At 54.2% G+C, this 13,283-nt stretch overlaps 2 protein-coding genes across 3 annotated transcripts in view; both read left to right on the top strand.

The window, feature by feature from the left end:
• The first annotated feature begins 213 nt into the window (after window positions 1-213).
• Window positions 214-3,346, top strand: SFTPC (surfactant protein C). 2 transcript variants are annotated; one of them, XM_033134755.1, is made up of 6 exons: window positions 214-395; window positions 1,402-1,560; window positions 1,912-2,034; window positions 2,279-2,389; window positions 2,790-2,937; window positions 3,143-3,346. In XM_033134755.1, exons 1-5 carry the CDS (start codon window positions 243-245, stop codon window positions 2,925-2,927), a joined length of 684 nt encoding a protein of 227 aa, XP_032990646.1. In that variant the 5' UTR covers window positions 214-242; the 3' UTR covers window positions 2,928-2,937; window positions 3,143-3,346. The 2 variants fall into 2 exon arrangements, with proteins under 2 accessions (XP_032990646.1, XP_032990647.1); XM_033134756.1 differs by lacking the exon at window positions 214-395 and adding an exon at window positions 578-708.
• Window positions 3,347-4,194: 848 nt separating this feature from the next.
• Window positions 4,195-13,283, top strand: part of BMP1 (bone morphogenetic protein 1) — a 41,644-nt gene continuing 32,555 nt past the window's right edge. The window contains 4 exon segments of the mRNA XM_033135149.1: window positions 4,195-4,349; window positions 4,352-4,445; window positions 12,146-12,155; window positions 12,157-12,259. Coding sequence (XP_032991040.1) covers window positions 4,292-4,349; window positions 4,352-4,445; window positions 12,146-12,155; window positions 12,157-12,259 — 265 coding nt within the window. The 5' untranslated portion in view covers window positions 4,195-4,291.

Here is a 13,283-nt window from a genome sequence, read left to right as displayed (position 1 = left end):
CAGAGTTTTCAGAATTTGGAAAAGAATAGCTGGGGGCATGTCTGAGGTTAGGTAAGGAAATGTGGTAGACAGCAAGTAGAGTACTTGAGGTCAAAATCTGAATGCTCCCAGAGAACTTATGAATGATTTATGAACCTCCATACTGATGCCTTCAGCAGTGCACGATCTGGGGCCACAGACACTGCTTCCTCACTCCCATTCCTGAAGCGTATCCCTATGCTCGGGTTAATCCTGTAGGAAATATGATGGACTTCCCACTGGGCCAGACCCTTGGCTGCCTGAGAGGTACAGCCTGGAAGAACAGGGAAAGCCACAGGACTGCAAGGACAGGTGCCAGCAAGAAAAGTGGCCATGCCAGGAAGATACCCACGGTGAGAGGTGCAGATTGCCCAAGGGTAAGTTTGCTCAACTCACCCAGCTTTGCTTTCGCCAGGGCTAAGAGGACTCACGTGCCAGAGCAAGGGCCCTTAGGTGCTCTTGCAGCTGCCTTATCAGGGCCGTGGTTCTGGAGGGCCAGGAACAAACAGGCTTCAAAGCTGAGGGCTTGGCTGGCAGATGGTTGCTGGGCCCTTCACCTCTGTCCCCTCTCCCTCCTGGCACATATAAAACCCCAGTCTCACACATAGGAGACGTAGGAGACGAGGAGGGGAAGGTGCCTGCAGCAAGATGGATGTGGGCAGCAAAGAAGTCTTGATGGAGAGCCCACCGGTGAGTGTGAACATGTGTGTGTGCGTGTGTGTGGTGGGCCTCTCTGGGCTTATTTCCCCATCAAATTTATTCGCTTAACCGACCTAGGATTGTGCTAAGTTAGAGCAGGGACACCGATCACTATGACAGAGTCCTTGGGGGAGATAGACATGGCAGCCGATGATTCTAATATGAGTGGCTGAATGGCACCACAGAGGTCAGTGGAAAGGGCTGTAGAGGGCACTGAGTAGGAAACCACTGCTTGGACAGTCATAGGAAGAACCACAGAGAAAATGACATTCGAGCTGACTCCAGGAGAATAAGCAGGAGCTCCCCAAGTGGAGAAGGAGGAAGGCACTCAGAAAGAAGGGCGGTAGGTATAAAGGCACAGAGGTGTGAGAGAGCATGAATTGTTTGGGGAACAGAGAGGGAGTGGGCGTGGCGGAGGTACCAGGGGTCTGGAGGAAACAGCGGGAAATATCATTAGTGAAATAGGCTGTCTCGGGTCTCTCCAAGCCAGACCTCACTTCTAAGCATCTGTTGGTTTGCTGGAATCCAGGCCACCTCCTCCTCTGATCTCCTCATCCTTCCTCTGCACGACCATAGCATAGGTTGCTCAGCCCTGGGAGGGCGTGAGAGGGTGTCCAGCTAGTGCAGGGAGAAGGGGTGTCCTCATGACTTCATAACTGTCTCCTCCCCACCCCACCACATCAGGACTACTCAGCAGCCCCCCGGGGCCGGCTGGGCATCCCCTGCTGCCCTGTGCACCTCAAACGCCTTCTCATCGTGGTCGTTGTGGTGGTCCTGGTCGTCGTGGTGATTGTAGGGGCCCTGCTCATGGGTCTTCACATGAGCCAGAAACATACTGAGATGGTAAGCAGGCCTGGGAGGAAGTGGGCAGGAAGTACAGGGCATGCCAGACAGATTGGCTTGGGGGGCTGGGTAGGCAGCAAACTGTCCAAGAGGAATGAGAGGAGGAGGCAAGGGGCACCTCGTGGAAGGACAGAGGCAGAAGCAGGGTGGCCAACCTGGCCTGGGCTTTCCCCTCACCCCTACCCCACCTGGGGACAGCCTGTTCCTTCCAGCACCTGGTTCTACTCAGCCTCTCTGAGCTCTCAGGGAAGAAGGAATTGCATTTGAGTATAGGGGATTGAGAGTGGGCATGAGTACTGAAGGGACAAGTGGGGAAAGAGGAATGCCAGGCCGCGCCGTGCCCTCCCCCAGGTCCTGGAGATGAGCATTGCGGGGCCGGAAGCTCAGCAACGCCTGGCTCTGAGTGAGCGTGTGGGCACCACTGCCACCTTCTCCATTGGCTCCACTGGCATTGTAGTGTATGACTACCAGCGGGTGAGTGTGCCTGGACCTCTTGACCCTGGCCCCAGGGGACCCATGACAGGACTTTGCTAGATCCACCCAGCTGTGCTACGTCATACACACCCATCTTTCCCCATACTCCAGTGCTTTTGCACCCCCTGGGGGTGCCTGAGCCCCAAATTCCAATATAACTCCCTCCTGTGCCCAACCTAGAGGGAGAAGGCCCAGGACAGGGCCTAGCTCATTCCCTAATTACCTCTGGGGCTCCTATGCCCAGCTCTTGATTGCCTACAAGCCGGCACCAGGAACCTACTGCTACATCATGAAGATGGCTCCGGAGGCCATCCCCAGTCTTGAGGCTCTCACTAGGAAATTCCAGAACTTCCAGGTGGGTGTGAGGGCGAGAAGGAATGGGTTGTCTCTCTCCCGAGGCTGCTGGGACTTCTAGGAACGCCTGTGTGTGGCACAAGGAGTTGGGAGCACGTTGTCAAGTTCTGACCCTGTAAAGTGCTGTTCCTCTGGGGCTGCCAGGGAAGGGTCCCTCTCCAGACTCACCTGCTCTACACCTTCCCTACCCATTCCCCAGACCCGCCCCACCACCCCACCTCCAAGCTGCTGGCCTCAATTTAGCCCACACCACACATAGGGGCTTCTGACTCCAGCACAGACCCCTCTTTACTGGTGAGGAAACTGAGGCTCAGAGAGATTGCTTCACATGCCTGAGGTCCCACAACGAGGGCCACAGGTGAAACTCAGCTCCCAGGCACCAAATAAGGTGTACTTTCCAGGTGAAGCCTGAAGTGCCTCCCGCTAAGCTGAGCCAGGAGAAAGGCCATGACACTGGCTCAGCATCCAATGGGGACCTGGACTTCCTAGGCAACACCGTGAACACCCTGTGTGGTGAGGTGCCCCTCTACTACATCTAGGATCCTTCAGGTGAGCAGGTGTGACCTCCAGGGCACGGGAGTAGCAGTGGCCCAAGAGGGCTTGGGCCACCTTGTCTTGTCAGTTGACCTGGAACGGGAATCCATTGAGGCCGATCACCCAGGGAGCTCAAGGGAGGGCAGGTTCACAGACAAGCCCCCCGACCCCACCACCAGTCCCTCTCCCTCACATAATACAGTGTTTCTTTGCTTTGCAGGGCATGCGGAAGCCCCAAGGGGACAGGAAAGATCCATGAGCAAAAGGTCTTTTGCAGACAGGCAGGGAGCTGCTCCTGCCACACACACTACAGGAACTGGCCCTAGAGAAATGGGAATCTGTGGGGAGAGGTGGGAGGTGGGAACAGTCCGATGAGAGGTGGCTCCTAGGGATCAGAGGGCTCCTACCACAAGAGAATAAAGCATCCTGATTGAAAAACAAAGGGTGTCCCTTTTCTCCCCTCCCACAGTCCCGGGGTCCTGCTCTTGGTGGGGGGGAGGGGAGGGTAGGGCCTTGAGGAGCAAAGGTGGCTTTCCCACTCTTTCTGGCCCAGGGTGATGGTGGGGAGAGGGGACCTGGGAGCGATCAACGGGCTTTAGGCGCCCTCCAGTGGTGTCTCCCGGGAGAGGGCGGGAGACAGAAACAACTCTAGGGACAGGGACCGCAGTGAGACAGAGCAAGGATCCGAGCAAGGGAGAGACCGAGAGATGCAGGCTGAGAAGCGCGGGTCGTGACCAAAGGAAAGAGCGAGGCACAGGCGGCGCGAGCGACCTGACAGCGTGTCCCGCACCGGGAGGGGCTCGGGCCGGGCGCGCGCGGGAGAAACACCGCTAGAGGGCAGCTGGGGGGGGCGGTCACCGCCAGCACCCCGGGGCCCGCACCCCTCTCCGGCCCGCGCCCCGCGCCCGGGCCGCCCGAGCCTCCTCCCGGTGCGGGCCGGCTGCTCGTCTTCCCCGCCCCGGCTGGCGCGCCGCCCGGGCCGGCGGATCGTGGTCCCGGCCCCCAGGAGGCCGATCTCCGGGCGAGAGCCCGCCCCCCAGCGAGCTCATTTCCCTAAAGGGGGGGACGAAGGAGGGAGGGCGGGAGCGAAGGAAGGAGAAAAAGAAGGGAAGGGAACGGAGAGACTGGAGGAGGGAGCGGGCCGCGAGCGGGCGGCCAAGGGGCGGGGGACAGGAAGGAGGGCGGCGAGCGCAGGGAAGGGGAGAGGTGGTAAGCGCGGGGGGAGCGGGCGGGCGGGGAGAGCGGCGGGCGGGGAGGGGAGCGCCTCCCCCTCGTCTCCAGCGCTCCGCTTCCCCTCGCCCGCTCCCGCGTCCGGGCGCGACCCGCCGCTGCCACCGCCGCCAACGCCACCGAGCCCGCCGCCGCCAGCATGCCCGGCGTGGCCCGCCTGCAGCTGCCGCTGCTGCTCGGGCTGCTGCTGCTCCCGCGCCCCAGCCGCCCGCTGGACTTGGCCGACTACACCTATGACCTGGGCGAGGAGGACGACTGGGAGCCCCTCAACTACAAAGACCCCTGCAAGGCGGGTAGGCACCCCTACCCCGGGGCCGGCGGGACGCGAGGGCCAGGCGCGGGGAGGCCTGGCCCGGAGGCGCGGACTGCCGGAGATTCGGGGTGGGGGGAGGACGGTCCGGTGTGGGAAGCCGGGAGCTGCCTGGTTGGCAATGCAGTGGGGAACAAAAGAAGGAGGGAAGGAGGGAGGGGAAGTTTGGGGGACTTTTAGGACTGAACTTTTGCGCTGTTTGTGGAAGCCTCTGCCTCTTGTCTTCCCAGAGGATTCCTGGGGAAAGCTCCCTGGGTCCGGAGAGAAACCTGCGGCCAAGGAGGCTTTTCCTCCTGCAGGAAACTTTTCTGGCCAAACTCTTGTGAGTGTTTGTGTGTGTGTGTGTGTGTGTGTGTGTGTGTGCGTGTGCGCGCGCGCGTGTGCACTTTTTCCTTCTCCCCTGTCTCCAGCTCCAGGACATTAGTGTTTTCCAGCCTGTCTGTCTGGGCTGCCCTGAGACTGCACATCTCTCTCCCTGGTATGGGGTGGCCTGCATCTCCAAGGAGCAGGTTTCCTGAGGCCACCACCCAGCCCAAATGGAAGAAGAAAGGGATCCTCTGAGATCATGCTCCCTGGATGCCCCGGGGTCCCCACCAGTGCGGCAACTTTCTGGGACAGAGGAGACAGCTGTCAAAGTCAGAGAAGCCAATACAGGAGGGGGACTTACCTATGCCCCTGTGTGCCAGGGGCTCCCACCAAGACCAAGTTTGAGGGAAAGGGGGAAATACAGAGAACTCAGACACTGTATATCAGCTCTGTCAGTCCACAGACACTGGAGGGTTATTAGCCAAGATCAGGAGCCTGGAGTGTGTGTGTGTGTGTGTGTGTATGTGTGTGTGTGTGTGTGTGTGTTGTTCTTTGTCCACGAAGACCCTATGTAACCTCTTCACTCCTGCTGGGCCCAGAGGGGTCCTGCCCCTGGAATGACCAGATAGCCAGGCACTCGGGCTATTTGCCTGATTGGATGACCCTGAACAGGCTGCCTGGAACAAGAGAACACACAGGGCACAAGATATCAGAACCTTTCCTTGATTTCCTGCCTCTGACTTCAGCCTATCTCTGAATAGCCAGAGCCAGAGTCAGTGGCACAGTTCCTAGAGTTCTAGGAGTGCCTGTGTGTGGCACAGGGGTTTGGGGCAGGTTGCTCGAGTCTTGATCCTGGGGACCCTTATCTGGGTGAATGGACAACAGCAAACTTGGGAATAGGAGCCCCTTCCTGTGGGAGGAGGAGAAACCAAATCCCTCTGTCCTTTTTTCTCCACCCCTGCTGGGCTGTGGGTAAACCGCAAAGTTGGCTGTCATCTTTCTTTTGGGGCGTGGGGTGGGGGTGATGCTAAGTGGACAGAGAGTGGGCTTTAGAAGCAGGCAGACCTGGCTGTCAATGCTGGACCCACAAGGCATTAGCTGTACAAACCTCAGAATGTTAATTAAAATCTGTGACCTTTGCTTTTCCCACCTGTAAAATGGAACTGATGATACGTCTGTCCGTAGAGTTGGTGGTAAGAATTAAATATGAGAACATATACAAAACACTTATTAGAGCTTAACACACACTAAATAAATAATAAATACGCACTAAATAAATGTTGGCTGTCTACCCCCTGTTTTCTGTGCCTCACACTCTCACTTCATTTTTTTCTGAGGGAATAGGCTTGGTTTTCAGAGACAGGGAGTGTCTCTCTGGCCCTGTCCTTGTGTCACTTATTCACTCAGCTGATTTGCATTTACTGAATGCCTTATATGTGCCAGGCCTTGGGCTTGATGTTGTTGGAGATACAGAGAAGTGTAAGGCAGGGCTCCTGCCCTCAAGTTGCTGACAGTCCAGGAGGGAACAACACATGGGGACTTACCCAACAGCGCAAACCAAGATGCATTGTGTGCCACCTTGGAAGGGAAGGACCTAAAGTCTCAAGGAGCTTCTTGCCCCTTTGCAGCTCTGGTGGTGCTGGTGGTAGAGAAACAGTGGTCATAGTAGGCTGGGAAGGTTTGGGGGTCTTCATGGAGGAGGCGGGCTGGGACAAAGCCTTAAAGAATGGTTAGGAAGCCAATCTGATGTATTTCACTACTAGTTGGAAGTTGCAGTGATTTTCAGAGCAGCAGGAGGCTGAGGGCTTTATCCCCAGTCTCAGATTTCATGTTGGGGTGGGGCTGGCTGACTTGGAACTTCAAACAAGAGTTTTGCAGAAAGCTCTTCACCAGGATGGAGTGAGGCCGGTGGGGAGCTGGGCCAGGCCTGGGGGTGGCCCAGAGGGCCTGAGAGCCTGACAAGGCCAAGATTCAGGGTCAAATCAGGCCTCCCTCCTGGGCGTGACTGGTGCAGTCCTGCCTCCGCCCTGACTTCCTAAGACCCCACACCCACGTCCTCAAGCCTCAGGTCCCCAGGCTCTTTTCTCTGTTTCTCCTGCCAGACTTTGCCTCTTGCCCTCTCAGCCCTGATCTCCAAGGGCTGGAGGGGATCGTTGCAGGTGTGCCTGACTTTTTCACATATTGAAGGTTTGTGACAACGCTGCGCCAAGCAAGTCTACTGGCGCCATTTTTCCAACAGGCTCAGATAATCGTTAGCATTTTTTAGCACTAAAGTATTTTTGATTAAGGTGTATACATTATGGTGTTTTTAGACATAATGGCATTGCACATATAATAGACTACAGTACAGTGTAAACATCACTTGGATATGCACTGGGAAACCAAAAACTTCATGTGGCTCGTTTTATTGCGGTATTCACTTTGTCGCAGTGGTCCGGAACCAAACCAGCAGTATCTCCGAGGTATGCTTGTGCTTCCTTTGGATGCAATAGGTGTTCCTACTTACCGCTGCTCTCGACCCTCTCCAGGTCTCTCCTCTTCCTCCTCCTCCTTGCAGATGGAGGACCGAGAATGAAAGCCCCATTGACTCCCGGCTCACCTGCAATCTCTCACGATAGCCAGACCCCTTCATTTGAGGTCACCTCTTGCTCTTACTCTCCGAGTTATGGTTACTGTTGCAGGAAGGGCAAAATTAAGACCCTCGTTACCTTGGAGAGGTTCCTGTATCTTCTGGGTGAGACCAGAGCAGTGTACAGAATGCCGAACTGGCCTGTGTGTATACTGGGAGCTGGTTCCATGACTCTCTCTCTCTCTCTCTCTCTCTCTCTCTCTCTCTCTCTCTCTCTCTTTCTCTCTCTCGCCCTTGCTCAAGGAAATTGCAAGTCAGCCCTGATTTCTTGTATGTCAGGTTGCCAAACCATCAAAGGTGTCCTTTCCTGAGATTCCCAGCTCCATTTGGCTATCCTGATAACTTGGCAGTGACTCTCAGGGCTCTGGGAGAGACTTGGAGGCAGGAATTGGGACCGAGTTGCTCCTATAAGCAGAAAAGCCCATGGGGGGTGGCAGGTTAGCTCAGTTGGTTAAAGCGTGGTGCTCTTAAGACAAGGTTGCCAGTTCAATCCCCACGTGGGCCACTGTGAGCTGCGCCCTCCACAACTAGATTGAAACAACTACTTGACTTAGAGCTGATGGGTCCTGGAAAAACACACTTAAAGAATAAAATAAAAGTTTAAAAAATGAAAAGGAAAGCCCATGGGACTGCTCCTGAGCCAGCCAGGACCTTCCATCAGCCTCAGGTGGCAGCTCAGAGGTCTGCTTTGGGAGAGGAAGTGGGCCAGTAGTTCACTAACTCTCATCACCATCCTCACCCCAGGGGCCTTGTGGCCCAGGTTTGGACTTCAAGGGGCCTCAGAGGACTGGGTTCCAAGCTCAGGAGGCTGAAAAGCAATCCCTTCTCCAGCCAGACCACATTCCCCCTCCAGACACTCTGAATGAGTCACCCACCCACTAATGCCCCTGCTCCCTGAGTCACCTTCTCTTTTAGGTGCCCCAAGGGAGGAGGAAAAGACTTACCATCTCCCTGGGCTCCAGATGGAGGGGGACTAATGGGACTCCCCAGGAAAAAGGAACTCTCAAAAATCTAGTTTCTCCAGAGATTGTTTTGGGAGAAGATATTGGGGACGATGGGCAAGGAGTAGAATGTGTTATTCCTTAGACTACTAAGGACCTCCTAAGTATATCCAAAGGAATAGGCTAATCTCTCTCTCTCTCTCTCTCTCTCTCTCTCTCTCTTTCTCTCTCTCCCTCTCCCTCTCCCCCCCTCCATTTCTAAAGGTGTCCTTTGGGGGTGTGGCCTGTGAAATGGGGTATGTGCATCCAGTTATTTGTGTGTGAAAAAACACTAGGGCTTGCACAGAGAAGTTAGCCGAGTGTGTTTTTGCGCATTTTGGGGTATGCCGCTGCTTTATGGCCAAGTCTGTTTAACTATGCATGTGGGTGCTCTTGAGTGCATGTAAGTATGAGTGCAAACTTGCACCAGTGCATCAGTGTACAATACATGCACACGTTTGCAGGAACTTGAGCATGTCCTTCTCCAGCTAGAAGCTTGCATTTGTGTTAATAGGTCCTGCATATGCTTGGTACACATGGCAGTGGGGCTCCATCACACCAGCCAGCTCCTCTCCCGCCCCATGGAAGGAGGTGCCTTGCCACACCCCAGGGAAGGAGACGTGCACTCAGAAGGCCAGCCTGAAGGATGGGTACATGGGGTCTAGTGCACTCTCTTTTACCTTTCATACTCCTGAGACCTGGCTGGGGCGCAGCCATGAGTGCTCCTGGCTGGTTTTCAGCCAGAAAACAAAAACTTTTGATTCCGGGTTGAAAACAACTACTACCCTGACTCTGACCCCGGGGCTTCCTTCCAAGTAAAGAGGGGTGTCCTCACTTCCCAGCATCCAGATTACTTCACTTCCCCAGGGGGAATCCCAAATGAGCAGGGCCTTTAGGCTCAGCTCCTGGCCATAAGGCTCTCCTGCACACCCCATCTCTCCCCACCCCCACTGTTCCCACGCATTCTTCAGCCATGACATCCCCACCACAGGGCGCCCGCTCTGCAGATGAGCTCTGCGGCCAGCCCAGGCCTTGACCCGCCTCCTACTTGCCCTGTGCACACTGCCCTGGTCCCACAGGCCAGCACAGTTCCGTGGGCTCTGTCCTTGGAATTCGAGGTTCTCCTTCTGAGCTCTTTGGGCAGGGGGTTGCTTCGCTCAGCTGGAAGGCCAGTATGGGTGAACCAGTGTGCCCAGGGAAAGGGGAGAGCTGAACTTGAGCTTATGGGGCTGTTATTGGGGTGATATTAACAGTGGCCAGTTAGTAGGTGCTCACTGTGCTCTAGGCTTTGTGCTAAGTGCTTTGTTTACATGCCTGATTTCATGTAAATAAATCCTAGGAGACAGTTTCTTTTCTTAGCTCCTCTTTATATAGGAGAAAATTGAGGTTTAGAAGAGTCTATATGACTTGTCCGCTATAAGTTGCCAGGTTAGGATTCAAAGATAGGTCTGCCTGACTCCAAAGACCTTGCTCTTTGCTGCTATGTCCAAAGAAGAATTAAGTGTCCAGCCATGCATATATGGTGATGTCCGTGGGTGTGGGCGCGTGAGCCTAGAGGTGCAATGTCTGTGCAAAGGGGCAAAGTGTGTAAAGATATGGGAGTATTCATGTGACCCGTGAGTGCCTGTGTGAATGATGGCACATAGGGACCCACCATGCCGCCTTGAAATGTACCTCCCATCCCATCTCCTTCCTAAGGCCACCCTTGCATGTCAGCTGAGAAGTGTCTTCTGTTGCTGTCCCATCAATTGCTGCGCCAAGGCCACCAAGGGTGATGTTTTAAGTAAGAGACTCTTTCTCATGGGATGGAAGGGATGCTGGGCCACTTACTACCTGGTGACCTTGGGCAAGTCATTTACCCTCTTAGGCCCAAGTATTCTGATCACTAAAGTCAGGGAGGTGGGCTGGAACCTAGCCACCAGGTTCTATCTCCATGTATTTGTAATGGGACACTCCTAAGCAAATGCATGGGTGGAGTATGGCTTAACGGGCATGTACTGGGTGGACCAGGATTAAATGAATCCATTAACGTGAAAACACTTTGTCAACTGGAAAACACCACATAAATTTCAACAGACATTTATACAAGGTCATTATTGCTGCGATTGCTAGCTTAATGAGTTCAGAACTTGAGCTTGGTTTCTGTGTGTTGGAGCTTGTGCGTGTGTTTGTTAGGATTGTCTGTGACTGCGTGTGCATTTTTTGGCAGACATGTGTGTCTGAGTGTGCTTTTGTGTATATATATTTACAGTATGGGTTCTACAGAAGTAATGAACGTGAGTGCAGTGAGCGCTGGACTGGGAACCAGGAGGCCTGAATTATAAATCCAGCCTTTCTAGTATCTAGCAGCATGGTCTCGGTGAAATCATTTCCCTTCTGGGCTTCAGTTTCTGCATCTGTAAAAAGGAAGGTTAGAAGGTTTAGCCTAGATAACTGCTAAAGTTACTCTCACATTCTGCTGACCCAGCGTTAGGTCATGGCTACAGAAGAGTGTGTATCTGTGAGCATGTGTTTGCAGACTCAAAGAATAGTGACGTGATACTTCACTCACACATTATCCAGTGCCTTCCACCTTTCAGGGCATTGCCAGCCCTGCTTGTGTGTGCTGGGATGATGTCTCTGTGACTCTGCCGCTCTGTGTTTGATGGCGTGGGTATGGATGTTACCTTGTATCCGAAGGAACACTAACCCTGTGTGTCTGATTCTGTGTATGATGATGGTGTGTGTGTGTGTCCACCCAGAGGCCATCTGGGGAGGAGAAACCTGTGTACAAGGCCTCAAGGTTAAAACAACTTGTGTCATGCTGCCCGCCAGGCCTGTGAAGCGCTGGGATGAGAAGCAGATGTCGTCGCCAGGGTGGAGCTGCGGGGAAGCTGCCCTCTGCTCTGCCTCCCGCCCTGCCCCCCACCCCATTCCTGCTTGAAGCTCACATCTGAGCGCCTTCCAGAGCGCTCAGCTCTGAGGCCTCTGCTTCCTCTCGCTCCCAACTTCTTAAAAAGCAGATAGACTGTTTAGCCCATCAGTCTGGAAATACCTCCCCAGCTCCAGAAATCAAAATGGCCTATTAAGGGGGCTCTTTTTCCCCAGGCCCTTCTTTCTCCAGAGAGGGGACCCTGAAACTCCAGATAGGAGTCACTTGAGAGCTGTTAAATGGTTTCTTCCTGGCTGGGAAGCTCCCATCATGTGTCCTGGTTTCCCTAAGGTGACTATCTGCTCCACTTCTTTTTCCTGTCCTCCCCTCATTGTAATTCACATGGCGTTTGTGGAGTGAATACCACCCGCTCAACACAGTGCCAAGGTCCTGGGCCCACAAAGTAAACACTCTATCATCCCACCCCCTTCTATTCTCTTTATAGCACCCATCACTGTCTGGAATTCTCGAGTTCCGTATTAGTTCCCTTGTGTGTTATTGAAGGTTAGCTGTGTGTGAGCAGGGACCTCGTGTGTCTTGCTAATCCCTGGAGTGGTACCTGGCCCACAGTGGGTGCTTACTAAGTATTTGCTGAAGAATGATGAAGTAAATGATGTTACCTCGTCTTTGTGGAGCTAAGTAGGGGCTGAGGCATCAGCTTTGCCGGGATTCCAACTAAAAAGTGAGCATGAGTCTCTCAAGACGTCTCCAGAGCAAGCCCCCATGGCCCTTCTCCTTCCTCAGAGAATGGTTAAGACTCAAGTTGCGGTGGGGGCCAGGGGCGTGCCTTGGTGTTGGGGCTGTCAGTGCTGGGTAGGTGGACTAACTTGGCCCCTGGTCTCTTCTTTTCTCTCTAGCTGCCTTCCTCGGGGACATCGCCCTGGATGAGGAGGATTTAAGGGCCTTCCAGGTGCAGCAGGCCACGGATCTCAGACAGCGTACAATTCGCAGGTCTTCTATCAAAGCTGCAGGTGCACTGGGTACGGGCCGTCCCTCCTATGTCCCAGACATGGGTTCCAGAATTGGAGAGACAGGGACCCTCCCTGTTCACAGCCAGCCTCCTGGCTCAGAGGCCATGAGCATGAACCCATTGTAAGGGTTTGTTTTCTCTTAGGATATCCTTATCCTTTTCCCAGAGGAACAGCAAGTATAGACATTCCCAGGAGTTAAGAACCAACATTCTTTTTGCTTCCAGTTTACAAAGTCCTTTCAAAACCATTATCTAACTTGACCGTCCCTAACCACTTTCAAAGGTAGGTGTCAGGACAACTCCCGCTTTATAGATACAGACACTGAGATCCACGGAGGTGACGTGACTTGCTCAAGATCATAAAGGTGGTCGGGGCGGAGCTGGGACAGGAACCCCAGCCTCTGACTCCAAATCTAATGCTCTTTTCTCAGCACCACAGTCCCGCCTAGCTTCTCCTCCTGCTCCCACTTTGCAAGCTTCTATGCATTCTTCAAGGTCCATCTCAAGAGCTTTCCTTGTGAAATCTTCCCTGATCATCCCCCAGACATGACTGTACCTCCATTTTCTGTGATCTCTCTATACTTACACTGTACTTACACATAGGGCAACAATTTGTTTGTGTGCTACTTCCCCAGCTGAACTCAAAGCTCTTCAAGGTCAGGGATGGGTCCTTCTTATCCCTGGGTGTGGTCCAAGCACCGAACAACCCTCCTGGCACTTGTGCATGGGTGAGGGAATGGGGAGAAGGAGGCCTGGACTGGCTCAGTTCTGTCCAGCCTTCTCCCAGATCTGGAACATTGTCCTGCCTACAGGTAACTCTCCCATTGCCAAAGGGCGCAGGTGCTTACCTGGGACCTGTGATGAGCACATTCTGGTGGCGCCAGGCAGTTGTCCTGTCCAGCATGGGGGAGGACCCCAGCATGGGCAGCCATGGATTGAAGCTCAAACTATCCCAGAGAGCAGCTGACATTGAAGGGTGACCTAGTGGCCTGTTAACTAGCAAGGCTTACTCGACCTTAGTGGGG

Source organism: Rhinolophus ferrumequinum, chromosome 18 (assembly GCF_004115265.2).
Source record: "Rhinolophus ferrumequinum isolate MPI-CBG mRhiFer1 chromosome 18, mRhiFer1_v1.p, whole genome shotgun sequence".
In the NCBI taxonomy this organism is placed as follows: Eukaryota; Metazoa; Chordata; class Mammalia; order Chiroptera; family Rhinolophidae; genus Rhinolophus; species Rhinolophus ferrumequinum.
This window is presented reverse-complemented; position numbering and strand designations above follow the sequence as displayed.

What these genes read in the sequence shown, in the direction of transcription:
- SFTPC (XM_033134755.1), top strand. Translation starts at nt 243, where the DNA reads ATGATGGACTTCCCACTGGGCCAGACCCTTGGCTGCCTGAGAGGTACA. An exon ending in GAGGTGCAGATTGCCCAAGG is followed by an intron (nt 396 to 1,401) that starts GTAAGTTTGCTC and finishes CCACCACATCAG; the next exon opens with GACTACTCAGCAGCCCCCCG. An exon ending in GCCAGAAACATACTGAGATG is followed by an intron (nt 1,561 to 1,911) that starts GTAAGCAGGCCT and finishes GCCCTCCCCCAG; the next exon opens with GTCCTGGAGATGAGCATTGC.